A 21123-nucleotide genomic window follows, 5' to 3' on the forward strand; every position below is an offset into this window, starting at 1 on the left:
CTGCTAATACAGTAGCGGGTGCAGCTGCTAATACAGTAGCGGGCGCAGCTGCTAATACAGTAGCGGGTGCAGCTGCTAATACAGTAGCGGGCGCAGCTGCTAATACAGTAGCGGGTGTAGCTGCTAATACAGTAGCAGGTGCAGCTGCATATTTTTGCAATAAAAATGTTATGTTGTAATGGAATTCATGCATTAGTTTTTGTTTGCTTTAACCCCAGAGCAGACATCACACGCCAGACGACATCAACACTGCATACTTTAGTATTTGTTCATTTATCGTGAGTAATATCGATATCGCAATATTAAGCACTGTTATCGAATATTGTAGGTTTTCCTAATATCGTGCAGCCCTACTTTGAATGGATTAAAATATTTTGTGATTTGGCAGCATAAAACCTTTATTGTGACACTTTTTTGGTGCTGATCAGTGACATCACTGACTGCCAATACAGTCATGATATGCTGACATATTAGCAAGGTCCTGAAAGGACTGCATTTCTATTAAGACAAAACAGCTGAGAGGAGTGAGTAATCGCATTTCTCAGTCAATTTTGCCACCTTCCAGACCCTACAGTGGAGACACTGCTAATTTTTTCCAGTGCTCCATGCTAACTAAAAAGAATGTCATTACACACAACAACCTTTAATAGTTAAAGGGAAAAGGAATTAAGAGAAACTCTGAAAGTGAAAAGTCAAATAAAACGGGCCAAATCTGACACTTGATGGCATTTAGCATTTATCCTGACTACAGCTTTATGCTAAACTGCTTCGGTTCATCACATTATGTTAAGGTAATGTTCCGTGTGTGTGTGTGTGTGTGTGTGTGTGTGTGTGTGTGTGTGTGTGTGTGTGTGTGTGTGTGTGTGTGTGTGTGTTATAACTTATTTTTGGGCCATAAATAACCTCAAAAGTCGACATGCAAGCGTCGACAGAATTGCAGCTCCTCATAAATCTCAATAGAATCGAGTGGAGGGAGATGAGCACTTTTCTATCTCCTCCCTCTCAGCACTCTCACTTTCACATGATTTCTTCTGCCTTAATAATCACTGAACTCAAACCCTGACCCCTAACCACACCTACCACCCCTTCCACCTCCAGCTGCATGTATAATATTGCTCTGAAGGCTCCCAAGTGTGATGGAGAAGATGGTAAGCTGCAGAAACACCACATGATGACTTTTGTACATTCCCTAAAGAAATAATAAATTATATATATATATATATATATATATATATATATATATATATATATATATATATATATATATATATATATATATATATACTGTAGGTCGAGCCCTAACCCTAACCCACCATAGAGGTCCAAAAATGAGAAGATGTATGAGCAACAGCTGGGTGGACAAAACGTCGTCCTAGCACCAGAGGAGAATGAGCAAACTGGCTGAAGATGTACCAGTAACAAAGCTAGCTCGGTTCTGGGTTACCTACTTGATTCAGTTGAGGAGATGTGTGAAAGGAGGATGGTGGTGAAGATTACCACCATCTTAAAAACCCCCACCCACCCACTGCGTTCCACTGTGAAGACCATGAACAGCTCCTTCAGAGGCAGACTGAGACATCTCAGATGTAAAACAGAACGCTACTGTAGGTCATGCATCCCCTCTGCAGTAAGAGTGTATAACTCCTCAGTTTAACTGGTACTGGCATTATCCTGGTACACAGTAACATCAATGCAATATTCAGTATGTGTTCAATACTTGTGCAATAACAGACTTACATTGTCTGTGTCTCTTGCAGTATGCTGCATAGTTCTGGAACCCAAGTTTCATTTTTATTTGTGTTATTTCTAGTGGTCGAAGATTACAGTAATAGCTTATTACTACCTAAGTGTAAATACATGTACTGTTATTATTTTTCTCTTCAAAGTATTCTCTAAGTGCATGTGCTGCTGTAAAAAGGGAATTTCTCCACTGTAGGATCAATAAAGTCTATTCTATTCTATTATATTATATTATATTATATTATATTATATTATATTATATTATAACATGACTCATTGTTACAACCAAACTGGTTGCTTGGATATGATCACAAATTTACGGGTGTGCAGTGGCCTCCACAGTTGCAAACCAGCAACCAACATGGTGGATTTATATCCTGCAGTAACTGTGGGATGCAAAAATGCCAATATGGCCTAAATTTCTTAGGAATAATTTCAGCAACCTTGATGAATCTATGCTGCAAATAATTAACACAGTTCTAAAGGCAAAGAGACGGTCCAACCCCTTTCCAGGAAGGTGCAACAAGAGTTCAGGGAGAAGTACATCCTTACAAAACATCATGGTAAAAAAAAAATAAAAAAAAACACAACAGCTCATCAGCCCCAAATCCAACAATCACAAATTCACAAACACAAACGATCAGACACAGTGGAACACTGTGCTCATTCATATTGACTAAGGTACGGCCCGTCACTTTAGGGATCATTATGAGAGAGAACAAAAAAAGAAGAGAATGAACCGTGGAGGTAAAGGTGGAAAAAGTTATGGCTCAAAAACAATGAACATGTAATGAGATTGATGAGAGTAGAAAAATTAAAGAGAGTTGACCTTTGAAGATAATGACTGGACAAACAAAAAACTGAACCATTAAGGACGTTACTTATTAACAGTTAGAAAGTCGGTGCTAAAACCAAAAGGCCTTGCATTAATTTACCTGAATTTAATTGTTGTCTAAAAAAAAACCCCTGATACTGACATTTCAGGCAGTTCAGATGAAGACCAATCAGTCAGTCCTGGACAGGTCTCACACAGAGACAGAACATCCTACATGCTCACACTCATAACTACCGTCAATTACAGAGCACCTGGAGAAAACCCATCAACCCAGAACCCTGTGAAGTGACAGTTGACCACTGCACCACTTTTCCTTCTGGGCCCCTTTCCTAACTACTGCAGTGGGAAAAAAATAACCAAACAAGAGCAGAGGTGTATGATAACCTTAAAACCCCTTAAAAGCCCCTTAAAACACAGTTTGCCTATTAAGAAGCAGTAAATCCTTAACATGTAGATTTATACAAAAAATCTAGAATTGAACAGAGGCATTTTCAAGACAATATGTCTCTTATTTTAAATGAGGAATATGTTTAATGATCATTTTGAGTTTTTTTAGACTGAAAAATGTAAAAGTCAGCATTTTGTCCTCAATAGTGTAGCACATTTCAGAGGAATGGCATGCAACGATGAGGTCTAATGTTGGAGGAAATGGCAGACTGAATACTTTGTGATTTACAGCTTTAACAGCTCGATGATTTATGTGCAAATAACAGACTAACTGATTGGGTAAACAACTAAACAAACATAAAAAATGACCATTTCAGTAAGTTCATATGACTGTGATTAATGGTGCTGCGAAATGAATGTATACAACAGCAAGGCAATATCCTGCACTCCTCATATTTTACCAAACTGATCAAGAAATTAGCTACAGAAATGTCAAATATAACAGAGTCAGGAGGAAGAAATGAGGAAAGCCCAATAAACATGGAGAGAAAATATTTCAGGAAACCATTTAATTATCAAAATGTCACAAGGGTGGAAAGAAGAGTGGTTCTTGGTGAAAAGATTCAAAAGTCGTGGGCAGGAAAAGGGTTTGAAAAGGGGGGAGGGAGGGAGGAGGAGATGGAAATCCCTCTGCCACTTAGAAAATAAGTCATAAATGTGATAGAAAGGAGAGGAAAGAGGAGGGGGAAAGGGAGGAATAACAGTGGAGGAAAATGACACTGAAACACAGGCCATCAGTCACTGAGAAAGCAGGCCTGACACCAGTGCATCAATAATTCAGATAAATATGGTTAATGAGCGAGAGCCAAACAAATCGCCCCTGAATTTAAAAAGGAAAGGAGTGAAAAGTCCCCCAGTGCTATTTTTAGCCCCATTTAGTGTTTTGTTGGTATAAGGAAATGAAGAGATGCGTCGGGGGGGGGGTGGGGGGGGGGGGTGGGGGGGGGGGGGTCAATAACTGGTTAAAGAAATTATGTAAAACGCATCTCTATTGTATAGCTATACTTTTTTGTGGAGGCTGAAATAAGAAATTAATGAAGTAGTTCTCTTTCACTGGCTCGCACCGAATCCATCAATTAGACCATCCGTTTGTCTGTCGCACTCAAACACCTCACTTGGGCATTCACTTGAGTCCTCCACTCATTACGGGCTCACTCGTTTTGAAACAGAACACCACTGGTGTAAGAGGTTCTTCGCTCAATAATGTCAGAGGCAAAACAGCCGGCTGCTACCTTTTCAACTTTAGAACAAATCATCAGAGTCCCAAACTGAAAAACACAATTTGAAGTCATGGACAACAAAAGACGTTGGGACGTTGAAAACTGTGACTGGTGTTTAGCGCCATCTTGTTTACTGCGGCAATGCATGCTCCAGTATCAGAGGGACAGGGCCTAGTGTTGATGGTGGACGAGAGGGGTGAGAGTTTGAAGACCAAAGCTGGATTTTTTTTTGCAAATTTGCAATTGCAGCTTTAAGGATATAGACAGTAACTGAGATCTTGCTTCTAAGTACTAAAATCAGTCATGGGTGTAATTGGTAAGGGCAAAGTAAGAGTTTGTTTTCTCTGTGTACCAGTTTTTTTGGTAACGTCCTCTTTTATAAGTTCACTTTTACAATTGAATTAGGTATAAATCTTTATAATTTGCACAGTTATTGTCAGAAAGCTGTATTTTCTCAGATACTATAGAAAACACAGGTTGTCTTCTGTAATGAAGAAATATCCATTGTCAAAAATCATCGAGCTGTGGTTTATCCTCAATGAATTGGTCAGAAAAAAAACTATGAGTCAAAACTGCTTACACAGTGTTCAGTTTAAAAGCTCCCCATCTAAAGTCAGCAAGTAGCTTTGGTCATGCCCTGAAGGGTCTACCACAGTAGTTTATGGGCCTTTGTGTGCAGAGGTAGCATGCTTTTATTATTCCAATTCACTTATTAGACTGGTCCCTAGGTGGTACCAACTACAATACTTGGCAATCTCTCTCTCTAGATATTTATAACTCTTTAGATATTATATTTCTTGCTTCAGACTAACAGTTCAGAAGTTGTTCCTTCTTTCTTCCCCTGACTCCATATGTTTAGGCACAGGAAGTGCTTACACGGGCTCTTTCTTTGTGCTGTGGTCAGCCGTAAGACAAAAACACACCACCATCTATAAGATCTAGCAGACTTGAGGTGATGTACGAGGGTGTACTGAAATGATATAAATATGGTTTCTCTCTACGTTATATCTCCAGCCCTTCTTGAGGGGTATACGTCAGCCTTTTAAAAACAAGGAAACCAGAATTTAGAGTATAAGGGTCAAGCTGTAGTCTACTGTTGATCATTCTTAACATGAGTGAAAAAAGTGGACCAAAATATGCTCATCTAATCAAATCTGAGCATCTCCGCATTTAAAAACACCTTTCCTTTAACCATTTACTATATTACTCAACCCCTGCCATTAAAGTGAAAGCATAAACTGGCCACCAGCAGACAAAAAAGAAGTGGGGGAGAGGAGAAACGGGTGAGATGAATACAAAGTGCTGCATCACCATTTTGTCTATTTCCAGCAAAATAAGATCTCCCTCTGCCTCCTCCACCTTTACTGTCATGGCCCCAGGCAGGCAACTGCGAAAGTACTTTTCTCACATTATAACCCTTCAATATCTCTACTGTGGCTCACTGAAAGTATGTCTGCGGTTGTGTGGGTGCTTGTTAAGTATATGTGTGGCCTCCTCAGTGCCATCAGAGAGGCAAATAATAAAGGTGCAGATTTAAGTGGGGTAAGTGATTGAGAAATGCTCCTCTGTGAGTCACAGGCAAATGTAAATGTGTGTCTGGATTGATCGGTGACTAGCAGGGAACTTTAGCTATAATGTGATGTACCTAAATGAATACAAAACAAAGCACTGATGAAAATAAGTACTTGTGTCAGCAGACACCCAAAAATGGCAAAGCATAATTGTGAGCAATAATGACAACACACCGCTCTGAATAACTTCCAGAGATGCTGCAATGGGCTATAATTTCTAATTGACCTCCCACCTTCTCTGACTTTTCTCAGTAATTGTTCCTTTAGAGCCCACTGGAGCCTTCTCAAAGTTTTGTCTTAGATCTGTAATTTTATCTGAACTTTAAACAGATAAATCCTACTCTTACAGTGTGTGCTTTGATTATATACCCAAACCGCTTCAGTGTCAAAGCATTAAAATTGAGAATGAAACTGTCTTATATGGTGCTACGATTTCCATGGCATTTAATTCTGAGCAGTAAGGAAAATAATACGGCAACATATTTGGCTGGCTGGGTGTCGCAGATCGGTTCTTATGGCAGGCTATGTGGTGCGTGTCGTGTATTTAAGGAAGCCAACCCATGCGCCACAAATGAGCAGCTTATGTCATTCCTAGGGTTGGGTATCGAGCATCGATTGGAACCGGTTCCAACTTTTAATTTTTACCGAAATCGTTTAAAGTTTTTTTTATTTCGATTCCTAGTTTTGATTCCTAGAATGCCGACCGGATGAGGAATCCGCGGCCGATCTTAGTGAAAAATAAACGTGATCTGCAAATTGTGATCAACGCTTTTCAGAGCTGATCACACCTGCTGTCTGTGTGCAGCACGAGTGCCTCCTGCCCCCACCCAGATATGAACAAATGTGTCTGCCGAACTTTTACTCCATGACGTAAACTTTAACTACTGCAGCGAAAAATGCGGCATAGAGGAAACTTGTTAAAATACGTCAACACGGTGGATTTAATAGAAGCTTCAAAGAACAAACTTTGGACGGTGTGAGGTGAGTTTGTATGGAGTCAATTTTACGTCAATAAGATCTCGCGAGAGCACGCACAATCACGAGAGGATAATTAAACGTCCGTGAGAGGATACGTTCCCATCCACTAGCGCTAAAAAAGTCCTCCTCGCTAGGGATGGGTAGCGAATTCGGTACTTTTTAAGGTACCGACCGAATTCCACAGTACCGACCGAGCACCGATTCACTTCATTTGAAATGGTGCCTCGTTTCGGTACCCGTCCCTCATAACGAGAACTTGCCTAGACAGCTGCGCAAGAGCGTTATGTCATCGGTCGCTGCGAGCGAGTTGTAAACAGAGCAGCATGGTAGAAAGAACGAAAGCTAAAGCTTGGGTCCACTTCACTAAATGTGATGGGTAACTGGGTGATGATGAAACCAGCGACAACGATCTAAGTGAGACATCCTCATCTTAATCTGCTCCGGTAGGTAAATAAAATGTTTAAGATAACGTTAGCTTGATTTGTTAGCTTCCGTTTCACCAATGGTGCGTTCGCTTTCTCCTCGGAACTCCGAAATTCCGACTAGAAGAACATGAACGCGCTCTAAAGTTTGGCTTCACTTTACTAAATGCGACGGGTGATTGGGTGAAGATGAAACCAGTGACAACGATTTAAGTGTGAGGCATCATCGTTTAAATCTGCTCCAGCAGTTAAACTATTTAAGATAACGTCAGCTTGATATATTAGCTTCCTATGCCACCATTGTTATCATCTAATGGTGCGTTCGCTTTCTCCTCGGAAATTCTAACTTCCCAGTAGGAAAAATCTATTGAAAAAGGACGGTAAAAGGAATGAAGATACGCAGTAAATTTAGTTCACAGTAAAGATGTTTGCTTCAGTTTAATTATCAACTTATAAAACTACAAGGACGATGTTAAAATACAAACAGTTGTATGTTATTTATTGTGATATTTATCAAATATGGTTATACATTGAGAAAATATATATATTTAATTATAAAAAAGAATTTAAAATATTAAACACTCAAAAGTATCGACAATTGGTACCGTTAAGTACCGGTATCGATTCGTAGGTGCCGGGAATTAGTACCGAATCGATTCAAATGTCAAAGGTACCCATCCCTACTCCTCGCGTGTTTTAAACTATCCGCGAGCGCGAAAAGGCACCTTGCGCGTGTTTAGAAAGACCCGCGAACAGATTGTATCTGGTAAAGCACAGACAGTTGTTCCTGTCGCACTTAAGTGTGTGTACTATGTGCGTGGAACTGATAATACACGCTCGCGCAGCCTGCTCTGCTCTATCAGACAAGTTTCACTTTTGACAGTTTGGGGGGCGGGTTCCAAGGAGCCGCCTTCCCTAAAGTGATTGGCCACTTTCAGACAGAGATCTGAAAATTATCTCAATAAGAGTCAGAAATTTCGATAACAAGAAATTTTCGATTTACTGCCCAACCCTAGGATGTAGCCACAGCTGCCCTGGGGCACACTGACAGAAGCAAGACTCAAACACAGACACCACCGGTCCCTCCTACGAACACCAGGCAGGTTACCGGTAAGTGTCTTTCCCAAGGAAACAAACAGCAGCATTCTCTGGTGAAATCCGGGATCGAACCCACAATATTCCGATTACTGGACAACCCGCTCCACCTCCTAAGCTACTGCTGTCCTACCCACTTAAAAAAAGAGAGATGAGGCCTGTAATTTTCATCATAGGTATACCTCATCTATGAAAGGCTACATGAAAAAATTTAAACCCAGAAAATCAAATAGATTTTTTATTTATTTGTTTACTAATTAAGGTGGAAATTGAGTATTTGCAAAGGGCAAATATTCTGAAATTAATTCAAGTCCTGCTGGATAAGCAGTCTTTCTCCAATAAGTAAATAAATATAACAATAATAAAAAGGGTGTGTTCCAACTATAGGGGGATCACACTCCTCAGCCTCCCTGGAAAGGTCAACTCCAAGGTACTGGAGAGAAGGGTCCGATCGATAGTTGAATCTCGGATTGAGGAGGAGCAATGGGGTTTTGCCCAGGGGGCACCCTGTGGGGGACGCTCCAGGAGTATGGGGTGGGTGGCCTTTTGTTAAGGGCCATTCAGTCCCTTTACCAGAGGAGCGTGAGTTTGGTCCGCATAGCCGGTAGTAAGTCGGACCTGTTCGCAGTGAGGGTTGGACTCTGCCAGGGCTGCCCTTTGTCACCGGTTCTGTTCATTACCTTTATGGACAGAATTTCTAGGCGCGGCCGTGGTTTTAAGTGTTTCGAGTTTGATGGCAGGAGAATCTCGTCTCTGCTTTTTGCGGATGATGCGGTCCTCCTAGCTTCATCCAGCTCTGACCTTCAGCTCTTGCTGGGTAGGTTCGCGGCCGAGTGTGAAGCGGCTGGGATGAGGATCAGCACCTCCAAATCTGGGACCATGGTTCTCGACTGGGAAAGGGTGGCTTGCCAACTCTGGGTCGGGAGAAAGGTCCTACCTCAAGTGGAGGAGTTTAAGTATCTCGGGGTCTTGTTCACGAGTGAGGGTAGGAGGGATCGGGAGATCGACAGGTGGATCGGTTCGGCGTCTGCAGTGATGCGGATGCTGAGCAAATCTGTCGTGGTGAGGAGGAAGCTGAGCCAGAAAGCCAGGCTCTCAATTTACTGGTCGATCTACGTCCCAATCCCCACCTATGGTCATGAGCTTTGGGTAATGACCGAAAGAACGAGATCGCGGATACAAGCTGCCGAAATGAGTTTCCTCCGTAGGGTGGCCGGGCTCAGCCTTAGAGATAGGGTGAGGAGCTTGGACATTCGGGAGGGACTCGGAGTAGAACCGCTGCTCCTCCGGATCGAAAGGAGTCAGTTGAGGTGGTTTGGGCATCTGGTCAGGATGCCTCCTGGACGTCACCCTGGGGAGGTGTTTCGGGCATGTCCTGCCGGCAGGAGGCCCCCAGGTCGACCCAGGACACGTTGGAGAGGTTACATCTCCAATCTGATCCGGGAACGCCTTGGGGTCCTGCCGGAAGAGCTGGTGGAGATGGCTGGGGAGAGGACGGTCTGGAGCTCCCTAGTTGGGATGCTGCCCCCATGACCCAGACCCGACCCAGACCCGGATACGCGAAGGAAGACAATGGCGATGAATAATAAAAATGAATCTCAACATGCAATTGTTTTGCTTTTATGCGCTATTTAGTCTGTTGAGAGATCTTCATTTTTTTAATCTGTTAAACTGTTACTGATAGCAGCAACATGTAAGTGTATCAGTTTTCCTTTTAACTGAGTCATCCTGGAAACTCAGAGTTTTAATTGAAAACAAATGGACTATTTTGGTTATCTTAAAGACATTTTCCCTCTCATTCAAGAGAATTTTTCAAGTGCATGGACAAATTTAGATTATTTCATCGAGTATGACCAATGTTTAATTGGTTCATTTAAAACATGTAAAATTTGGACCCTGGCCTTTTTTCAAGAGGAAGAAAAAAAAATATATATATATATATATATATATATATATATATTCTTTTTTTTTAACATAGCACCTCTCAAGATATAAATATCAAGGCACTTCATATGACTTTAGAAGGTGTTGTATAAAGAAAGGCATTTTAGCATTGTGTAACTGTTGCCCATTTAGACACCACTTGTGCAAAAATTGTAGGGATCTGGCCAAAAATAAACTCAATCGTGTGTCATCAGAAGAACATGGTCGACCCTTGTGAGGGTATCTCACTGTTGCAGCAATGCCACAAGCCAAATTTACCTCACACTGCACAAAGTAGCATGTTTGTTGTTGTCGTCGGTAGGGATGCTCCGATCCAATCACGTGATCAGTAAATGGGCCAGATCACGTGTTTTTGAAAGGATCAGAATCGGGAGAAATAAATTGGATTTAACCTTTTAAAACAACAACAATGACTTTAATTAATCAATCCCGAGATAACGATTTTCAAATTGAATAAAAATGTCAGTTTTTATGTCAATAAGTCCCTCTACATCAATAATATTTGTTTCTTGTAGAAAAACAACACAGTAACGTCACACAATTTACGCCAGGCAAGGACTCAGACAACAAGTGCCGCTGTTAGCATGCCTATTAATACAGAGCTAACGTGTCTCCTCAGGAGAGCTGAAATATCTGCAGCCTGGTGGTATTTTAAAATGGACAGCAGAGGCAGAGCTACAGACACTTGTAATGTGTGCAAACTGGGCATTCAACATGCTGGACACAGCTCCATGATTCGCTGCATCAAAACAAACTACCGTCGCTGTTGGCATTTCCCTTCAGGCATCAACAAGGCAAATCACCGGTCTCCATTAATCCCCAGTTTACCTCTAATAGTCACAGTTCACAGTGAAGTCAGACAAAAACACAAAGCCAGCCCACAGAGAAAGTTATGCTAATAAACTAAGAGAAATTTCCAACAGGCTGAAAAACATCTGGGTTTAGTTCTCATGCATCAAGGAGCTGTGCGCTGGAGCTACAGGTGTTACGCAGAGAAGTTACCCTGCCTGCCGAAGACTCCGCCTGCCTGCTCCGTCACGTGAACACGGCTCACAGCTGCATATTGAAGGAGTAAACAACTTAAAATAAGAGCAACGCTGCTACTTTTAAGTATATTCACAATATAAACTTTATTTTTATCGGTGTACTTCCTAAAAAATACAAGTGGAAGTTAAAGGACAATTTAGATGTGTTTTCTTCTTATTTTAATGCTTTCCTGAGTTCCCCCACCCCCACCCCCACCCCCTTTTTCTTATTTTAATGCTTTGCTAAAAATTATTTCTTTTTTTCTTCTTATTTTGATGCTTTTCTGAAACGTATCGGATCGGGACTCGGAATCGGCAAATGTTTAAACTCAAACGATTCGGAATCGGATCGGGAGCAAAAAATCGTGATCAGAACACCCCTAGTTGTTGACATTCTTTTCTGCTTCACAGTTGCAGATTCAAACATCTGACATGTGGCCTGTGCATGGACAGTGACAGCAATCAGGTTGCCTCTGAGCACCAGGTTGTACAGCGTGTGAAACTTTGTGAGCTGTGAATTATTGAACCCAACAGTGTAGTCATACAGTTTAAGAAGCTGAATGCAAGAATGTTGTGGAGTGTATGCCAGCATTAGTCTCAAAGGCTGAACAGACATTAGTGCAGGTAGAATAACCACTACCCCATTAGACAAGAAATTATTTCATAGAAAAATAATTTAAAATGCTTGGAAATAGGTAAGCAGAAGCAAATTACCAACCTTACAATATTGTTTACAGTAACAAGCACTGCATGTTCTGAAGAATAGAAAGATCAGGGCAGCGCATTCATGTTTACAATTTTTTCCATCCATGAATAACTCATGAAGATAATCCAACTGCAGAATGTACGCAGTAATCTAAACCCACCAATAACAGATATGCTAAAAGTTTCAATCTCAACTAGGCCAGACAGAGATCATTTCCTCTCGGTCTTAAAGTTCTGTTGGTCATCAACCCCTCTACGTCTTCAGAATCCTCTACAGACAGTTGAGAGGCAGATCAGGTTCCACTGTTTCCAGGAGTCCATGATATGCCCAGCTGGCTCTGTCCCAGAGGGGCAACCGGGAGCCCCTTCTCCCATTCTCTAACCGCGACAACAACGTCACAGCACACACACGAAACAGCAACAGCAAGTGACTCCATGGCCACAGGTGAGAGTGAGAAGTTTGTTCCTGAGAAAGGAAATTAATCACTCGTTGTTTGGAACTGGTTTGGGTTTGCTGCGACGGACGTGGAGCGTGGCACTTTTATTTCAAGAGGGTGTTCACTTATTCATTATTCATCTCAGAAATAAGGGTTACATTTGTCATGCTTGTGATTAAATAAAAATCTAAATTGGCTTTAAGGTGCCTTTCATTTGTACTTACTGCCATTCTTAATAATTGAGGGGGAGAGAGAATTGAAAAAAAAATCGTAATAAAATCGGGCAAGCGTGTATTTGAGTCGGTTTTAAAAGCACATTAAAACAGGAGCACTGAATAAAACATCAGAAATGTGGCTAATTAAATATCAAAATAACAGAACAAGAAATGCAACAGTTGACTAAAAAGAACCAGAATGTATTTGAAGATGTAGGAGTGACAGTAAGCTAAGCTGTTTAGTGAAAAAAAACACTGGTATATGATAGGGATGCACCGATCAGGTTTTTGTTGCCGATCACCAATACCGATATCAAAGAATGCTGATCACCGATACCGATAACGTGGATTGGCCAGAAATTTTCTAGAACATTATAATGAGTGCTACAAACTACATAATCTGGGAATAAAGGAAATGTAACCTAATCTAAAATGGTCTGTGTTAGGGTTGTCACGGTGTGAAAATTTAACCTCACGGTTATTGTGACCAAAATTACCACGGTTTTCGGTATTATCGCGGTATTTTTTTTTAACGTGCTACATTTTCACACAATTAGATAAACCCTGTATGTCAGGAAATATTGTCCTCAGTTTGTGTCTAAATTTTGCCTAAAATGTGTTATTTTGTAATTATGTTGTTTATTTGTTTACATTTTTTCCCTTTAGTCTTTAAAATACCAATATTTGCCCATAACTTCTTATTTTATGTCTGTTTGATGTCATCATTTTAAAAATATTAGACCAGATGATACTCAAGTAGCCTTCTAATCAGATACTTTTTACCCTTACTTGAGTAATAAACCCTATAACAGGAAAATATTGTCCTCGGTTTGTGTCCTTCCAGTGAGCTTTGCAGATGTGGGAAAATGTCATCAGGCAGTAATCTTTGTTAAATTCATAATTATTCTCGGAGAGAGACCAACTCTTATCTGCCCCTGGGAGCCCCGTAATGCATAGCGTCATTTCAACATGGGGGGTGTCCGTGACACGGTTTATATGCAGGTAGCGGCGCTGCGGCTGCTTTCTATAGCGACTCGTTGCATTCTCCCTCAACCCAAATCCTCGGATCACACATTTTAGCCAAAACGCTAACGTTAGCTTGCCTTGCGTTGACTGTAGAGTTGTGGGTGATGGTCACGCAGATGTGTCATGAGATTTGAAGCGTTTCTGCCTTTCACAGACACTTTTTCCGCACGTGCTGCAAACAGGATAGCCGTCTTCTATAAACTCCCTCGGCATTCTTCAAATATCCAAAAGATGCCCGTACTTCCGACTTTGTCTTCTTTGAGGGATAAAAAATTTCCTCCTGAGCGCTGCCGTCTCCTCCTTTGGCCATTATTTCAGCTTTAGCTTCAAGAAAGTTTTGGTTGTAAACAGCAAAGCGAGCATGTGCCGCCGGCAACTTCAGCAGATGATACGGTGGCTGGTAAGGGTCACCGCGCCTACACCGCAGCCACGGTAATCCACCAAGATAATATCGTTTTTTAAAAAAACAAGACGGTTATTATTATCTTCAACTCTTTTTTTTTTTGCCGGGGTTTACCGCTACACTGGTTACCGTGACAACCCTACCTGATCGGTCTGCTTTGATCTATTTTGAAAACTCCGATCAAAACCGATAGGGGCGCTATCGGCCGATTACGATCAAATGCCGATCCATCGGTGCATCCCTAGTATATGACAACAACCCAGCCAGTGTAAAAATGAAAGCATCTGGAGACAAAGATTACACTGGCAACTTCATAATACACAGACAACTTCAGCTAAAATGGTCATGAACCACAGATAAAGACTCAGGCCATGTTCACACCTGGCACTTACGTCCCTCTGGAGTGATCTGATCATGTTCAGATTGGAACTAAATACAGGTGTGCATGATCTCATTATGCAGATCATTTAATCCAGAAATGGTCAGTAGTCTGAATGCAAAACATCATGAGCCATGCTGATGGGCTACCCACTGGCGTGATGTGATTCCACATAAGCAGTGGAAATATTATTTAGATGTATCTCAGCTTAGTTTATGGCAGGTACAGATAATAAATAGAGGGATGGATGGAGGGATCGATCATCGATCTAGATTTTTAAAATGTGCATTAACACGGCACTCTAATGAAAATTGGGATGAATACATGACAAAAACATTTTAAAAGCACAAGAAAAACAATACAATGTACTGAAATAGAAAAGGTAAAATGTAGATAGTAAGAGGTGCACGAACACAAAGATAATTAAATACAAGTATGAAAGGTGCATAATGGTGCACTGTTTGTGTGTGTGTGTGTGTGTGTGTGTGTGTGTGTGTGTGTGTGTGTGTGTGTGTGTGTGTGTGTGTGTGTGTGTGTGTGTGTGTGTGTGTGTTCAATCACTCAGTGTATTACCAGGACGATGCATGGTGAATTTCTTTAATACATGGCGCTTTTGTTATTTGTTTTAGTGCATGCATAATGTAATCAATTAATACCATACAGGTGCACATGACCTAATAACAGCATACCTCTTAGCTGAATAAATCCGTACGCTCCTGGAAGCGGTCTCGGACAGAGGAAACGAGCAAAATCTCTCTCTCTCTCTCTCTCTCTCTCTCTCTCTCTCTCTCTCTCTCTCTCTCTCTCTCTCTCTCTCTCTCTCTCTCTCTCTCTCTCTCTCTCTCTCTCTCTATCTATCTATATATATATATATATATATATATATATATATAATTCATTTATTTATTTTGCTCCATTTTAACAATTAACATACATAAACACGCGATACAGAAGATAGCAGCAGAAAAGCACGTTTGTTTCCGGTGCACAGCGACGGGATGCTAGCTAACAAGTCTTCTTATACGTGTGGAGCTCCTCGTGTTAAGGGTCTATGGTTAGGTTGATTTAAATGTGGCATTTAGTATTTTCTCTTGAAATAATAAGATCTCATACACTCCATATAGCCTACACTGACGGCTAGCTTTCCATTCATCTTGGTGTTTGCAGGGTGTTAGCTAAACCTGTTCACTCACTAAACCTACAAAACGCTGTACGAATGTGTTTACTATCATATACCACACAAGAAGAAATTACGTTTTATTTAAAAAAAACTTGTAAAAATCGGGGAAATTCTCTCTAAGATGCCAACATTCGCTAACTTAACCTGCAGATTCAAATAGCGCTTTAACGCACGCGACGCGATTTTCCGCTTCTTGAGCACACTCTGACGGAGGAGATCTCACCTCTTTCTTCTTCTGTCCTCCTCCGAACGGCAGACACAGCATTAGAAACAATAAAACACAGAGAAAATGCAGGTTCAAAAGGGATTTTCTCCTAACAGACGCCATGACGGAAGGATGCCGTCAACGAGACACGTCTCCGCAAAGGAATTGGATTCTGAATTGACCAATCAGCATGCAGGGATTTGAACGCGGAAGTTTATGGGGTTTGTAGTTTTTTTGTCTTGACAGGATTCCATTCGCTAATGCAGGGAATATCTATCTATCTATCTATCTATCTATCTATCTATCTATCTATCTATCTATCTATCTATCTATCTATCTATCTATCTATCCATCCATCCATCCATCTATCTCTGACAGAACTGGACTGAAACTGAAAGGAAAAGCACCAAGATTTGAATAAAAATAACTCCTCTAATTTATTTATAAAGTAAATCTAAGTTTTGAATCTGAAAACAAAGCAAGACTAAATTAAAATATTAAAACAAGTCTTGGCTTTAAGACCTTTCAACAATTTTGTTAGATATTTGAAAATATACCGCCATGAATAATACATCTGACTAGACGATTGATAAAAAGGTTCTCCTTGATTAAGTTACCTGGAAGAGCCCTGCCAGTCGTCCAAACCATGAAAGCACATAAAGTCACGATCAAGAACTGCAGAGTTGTTCTCTGCTGTCTCTCTCACACATTAAGGGAGGGGTGAGGTTGTTGCAGATGCTTGGCAGAGTTAATTGAGGGAGGAAATGATTTATGTGAAATCAGTGGTGGTGACATGTCACTCAGTCTCTTTATGAAATCAATCCTGCACTTTGTGACTAATGTAATGCAGTGCATTAGTCTCACAATAAATATGCTCATAGAGATGTGAAACTTCAGCTTCAAAAGGGTATGCACAGCTTTCTTTGAATATGCAAGATAAAAAATGCATTTGCAAGTGCTATATTTTGAAGTTAGACCTTGCAACTGAAGACCATCCATCCATTACCATGGCATATCCAAGGTCAGGTCAAGTAAGTCCTTCAATCGCCTTACATAGTCCCTCTAGTGCAGGGGTGTCAAACATGCGGCCCGCGGGCCGGATCAGGCACAGTTTAAATCCGGCCTGCGAGATGTTTGTGTAAACCGCATTTTCAGACTACAATGTAAAGTCTGAAAATAAGCTTTCATTTTTCAATTAAACTGCTGGTGAAAGCTAAACGATGTCAGGTATCAGGAGTCAAAGACATGCATGAAACTGATATAGCCATGTGATCTGCGAATCAGTTATTTGAATTACTGAGGAATAGTCTGGGTTTATTTGTTTTGTATTTCACATTTTCAAATATACTTCAGGTGTTTTATAATTAATGGTGATGTCATGCTTAAACTATTTTGGATACACTGTCCTCAGGCTCCAGCTTTGTTTTATGTTGATCGTATTCAAACAAAGAAAACAATCTGGAGCAGTTTTTAATTTATGCATACTTTAATTTTACTGGTCTGGCCCACTTGGGACTAGATTTTCCTCAATGTGGCCCCAGAGCAAAACTGAGTTTGACACCCCTGCTCTAGTGACTTCTGAGTCTCATCCTACTGAGACATGCAAGGAAAACCTTCAGATGGAGCTGATCAGTAGGTATTCCAATCAAATAGTGGCAGAAATGTAAGCGCTTGCTTCGTAATCAAAATCAAAATAACAGATCTCAAGTTAAAACCCACCTAAAACAAATCCCTCATAAAAACCCTAGGGACTGCAGAGCAAAAAGTATGGTAACAAAACAATAAAATCAATGTGCCCTTGAGCAAGATGCTTCACCCTCCTTGCCTGCTGGTGGTGGTGGTCCTAGGGACTGGTGGTGCCTGTCTCTCTCAGTGTGTCCCAGGTTAGCTGGGCTACATTTTAGCTCCTCACCAGAAGCGCTGCGTGCCAACAGGCAAGGCAGGAAATTGCTTGGGGCCCCCAGGCCAAAGGGGGGCTCCAGAAGGCCAAAAAATGTTTACAGTCAAAACCGCAACAATAGAGAGACAATCAAAAGCTGTAATTTCACACCACTGCTGGCATTCTCATACTCCCTTAGGGGACCCCATCCTTCCCCACTAGGCTGATTTATACTTCTCCATCAGCTCGACTGTGGGGTCATGCACATGCATTGACGGAGATCTTTTCTCTGGTCCAAGTCAGTCCATTTACTATTGAGCTCCTATATATCAAAAGCTTTTTAACATGGACTAATTAGTGCTTCATTCTTCTCCACTTCTTCAGGCGGTTGCCACCTCTAAACCCACGTTTCCCATCATTTCCGTCCACAAATAAAACACTTGCTGTGTATCTTTATACTCCTTCAGTCACAGGTGAATAAACATTTATATATTTGGACTTTTTCTGCGAGACATTCTTCAGTCTGTTGCATGTTTGCCACTAAATATCTTTTCTTTTTTTTTTTGTGGACGGTGCTTAGTTAAAGGAAGCAGCATCCTAGCATCCTGACCAATCACAGGCTTGCAGTCTCCATCACTTCACTGGATAGTTAAAAAGTTGGGCGTGTCTCTGTCACCCTCTGCGAGCCTGTCGCAGAGCCCTTGTGCTGATGCATCATGGCATCACACATCTCCATAACCACGTAGACAGGGAAGTATGAATCTGGCTTTAGACATAGACCATACTCGTCCCCCCCCCCCCCCCCCCCAACACACACACACACATCCATGCTCAACCGGAGATTCTCATTTGGAAAACTATTGAAAACAAGCACACAATAAACATAAAATAAAGTAAAATTTGAAGGAGACACAAATCTGTCTCGCTAAACTTTTTCAAATCCTTTGCTTTCTCCTTCTGTTATTCTCTCTCTCTTCTGTACGCCTCCCCACCCCCTTTACGCTACACACACACCAGCCATACTGATGAAATGAAACCTATGTTGGAATAATAAAGGCAATGCACCGTGAAACAATCAGTACATGCTTGAGTCTTGTTAAACCACAGCTCATTCACTCTGCAGCAGCTCAATCATGAAAACATTCTCAGCCTTCCTGGGCTTGGGTGTAAAATCATTCCTGTGGACTTGCATGATTATGAAAGCTTTTCTAATTATACAGGGTGCACTGCTGACTGTGCAGGGAAGACTTGTTTCAGACCTCTTCAAATCTGCTGTCAGGAATGAGTAAATAGCTTTAGGTAAAAGCAGATTTTTTTGAATGATTTGGTTTTTGAGTCAGAAATTATAGTAAAAAATCAACATCTGAGCTGTGTCAAGCATATATCAATTAAACAGTCTATCTTTGAAGAGATAACATTCTGGTTAATGTGTGCTGTAGGCAAAGAGATGTGGAATCATTACTGATGCGTTAACTGCTATAAATTATTGACCAAAATCAAGTGTTAAAGGGTATTTTGCCCTGGAGCATTCTCGTACTGACAAAAGAAGTCAATCTGCCCCTCTACAGGTGCTGGTCATAACATTTGAATATCATGACAAAGTTAATTTATTTCAGTAATTCCATTCAAAAAGTTATCTTGCATATTAGATGCCTTCATATTTATTTCTTTAATTTTGATGATTATAACTGAAAACTAATGAAAATCCCAAATTCATTATCTCAGAAAATTACAATATCAATTAAGACCAATGCAAAAGAAAAGTAATTTTAGAAATGTTGGCCAACTGAAACGGATGAGCTTGTACTGCCCTCAATATTTAGTTGGGGTTGCTTTGGCCTGGATTACTGCAGCAATGCGGCATGACATGGAGTCAGTCTGTGGCACTGCTCAGGTGTTATGACAGCCCAAGTTGGTCTGATAGTGGCCTTCAGCTCTTCTGAAATGTTGGGTTTGGCATATTCCATCTTCCTCTTCACAACACCACATAGATTTTCAATGGGCTATGGGGTCAGAAGAGTCTGCTGACCAATCAAGAACAGAGATACCATGGTCCCTAAACGAAGTCCTGGTAGCTTTGGCTATGTGTGCAGGGGCCAAGTCAACCATCACTGGCTGTGGAAACTTTACACTGGACCTCAAGCAACATGGATTCTGTCTTTCCTCTCTTCCCCCAGACTCTGGGGCCTTGATCTCCAAAAGAAATGCAAAATTTACTTTATCAGATATTATAACTTTTGAGCACTGAGCAGCAGTCTAGTCCTTTTTGTCTTCAGCCCAGGTGAGACGTTTCTGACGCGGTCTCTTGTTCAAGAGTGGAATGCGACAGCTGAAACCTGTCCTACATACGTTTGTGTGTGGTGGTTCTTGAAGCACTGACTCTAGCTGCAGTCCACTTTTTGTGAATCCCCCCACCCCACATTTTTGAATGGGGTTTGTTTCACTGTCCTCTCCAGGGTGCAGTGATCCCTATTGCTTGTACACTTTTTTCTACCGCATCTTGCTTTTCCCTTGGCCTTTCTTTAATGTGCTTGGACATGGAGCTCTATGAACAGCCAGCCTCTTTAGCAATGACCTTTTGTGTCTTGCCCTCCTTGTGAAAGGTGTCAATGGTCGTCTTTTGGAAAACTGTCAAGTCAACAGTCTTCCCCATGATTGTGCAGCCTATGGAACTAGACTGAGAGAGCGTTTTAAGGGTTTTGGAGGTGTTTTGAGGTAATTAGCCGAATAGTGTGTGCCACCGGGGGTCATCAATATTGAACCTTTTCACAATTACCTAATATTCTGAGACATTGAAATTGGGATTTTCATCGGTTGTCAGTTAAAATTATTTAAATTTAAAGAAATAAATATTTTAAATATATCAGTTTGCATGTAATGAATGAAATACATGTTTCAATTTTTGAACGGAATTACTTAAATAAACCAACTTTGTCATGATATTCTTATTTTATTACCAGCACCTGTATATAGCTTATCCATTTTAATAATGAAAATTTAAAAGAAAACAGACTTTTTGATATTTTAATAATTAAGATTGAATACAGTTATTAGATCTGAATGTGTGGAAATCATCATATTTTGTTTTTATAAAGCACTTTAAAACGTGTTTCACATGAGGATGTTCAGTGAATCCACCTTTTCCATTTGGAGGATGACCGCTGAGTCTGAGCAACCTTAAAGTTCAATGCAGAGCGGAAGCAGCAGCCAGGTGTTGTTAATTAAATGCCTTTGATTAACTGATCAGCAGTGATGAGTGCGAGCACCTCCTTACAAGCAGAAGAATTGGCAGTTCGCTGGTCTGGAGCATTCAGGTGTGCCAAGGAGCAGAAACATTAGCTATGATCTTAGAGGAGCAATTGCTGCTGCCCATCAATCTAGAGGGTAATTTCCAAAGAATAAGTCCATTATTAGTAT

General features: G+C 40.9%; 1 protein-coding gene across 1 annotated transcript in view; it reads right to left on the reverse strand.

Moving 5' to 3' along the window:
* Nucleotides 1–16003, reverse strand: part of LOC107391086 (tumor suppressor candidate 3) — a 117372-nt gene extending 101369 nt beyond the window's left edge. Inside the window, exon 1 of the mRNA XM_054743553.1 lies at nt 15846–16003. Coding sequence (XP_054599528.1) covers nt 15846–15950 — 105 coding nt within the window. The 5' untranslated portion in view covers nt 15951–16003. The remainder of the gene's footprint in view (nt 1–15845) is intronic.
* Nucleotides 16004–21123: the final 5120 nt, after the last annotated feature.

This window comes from Nothobranchius furzeri, chromosome 4, assembly GCF_043380555.1.
Source record: "Nothobranchius furzeri strain GRZ-AD chromosome 4, NfurGRZ-RIMD1, whole genome shotgun sequence".
NCBI classification, from domain to species: Eukaryota; Metazoa; Chordata; class Actinopteri; order Cyprinodontiformes; family Nothobranchiidae; genus Nothobranchius; species Nothobranchius furzeri.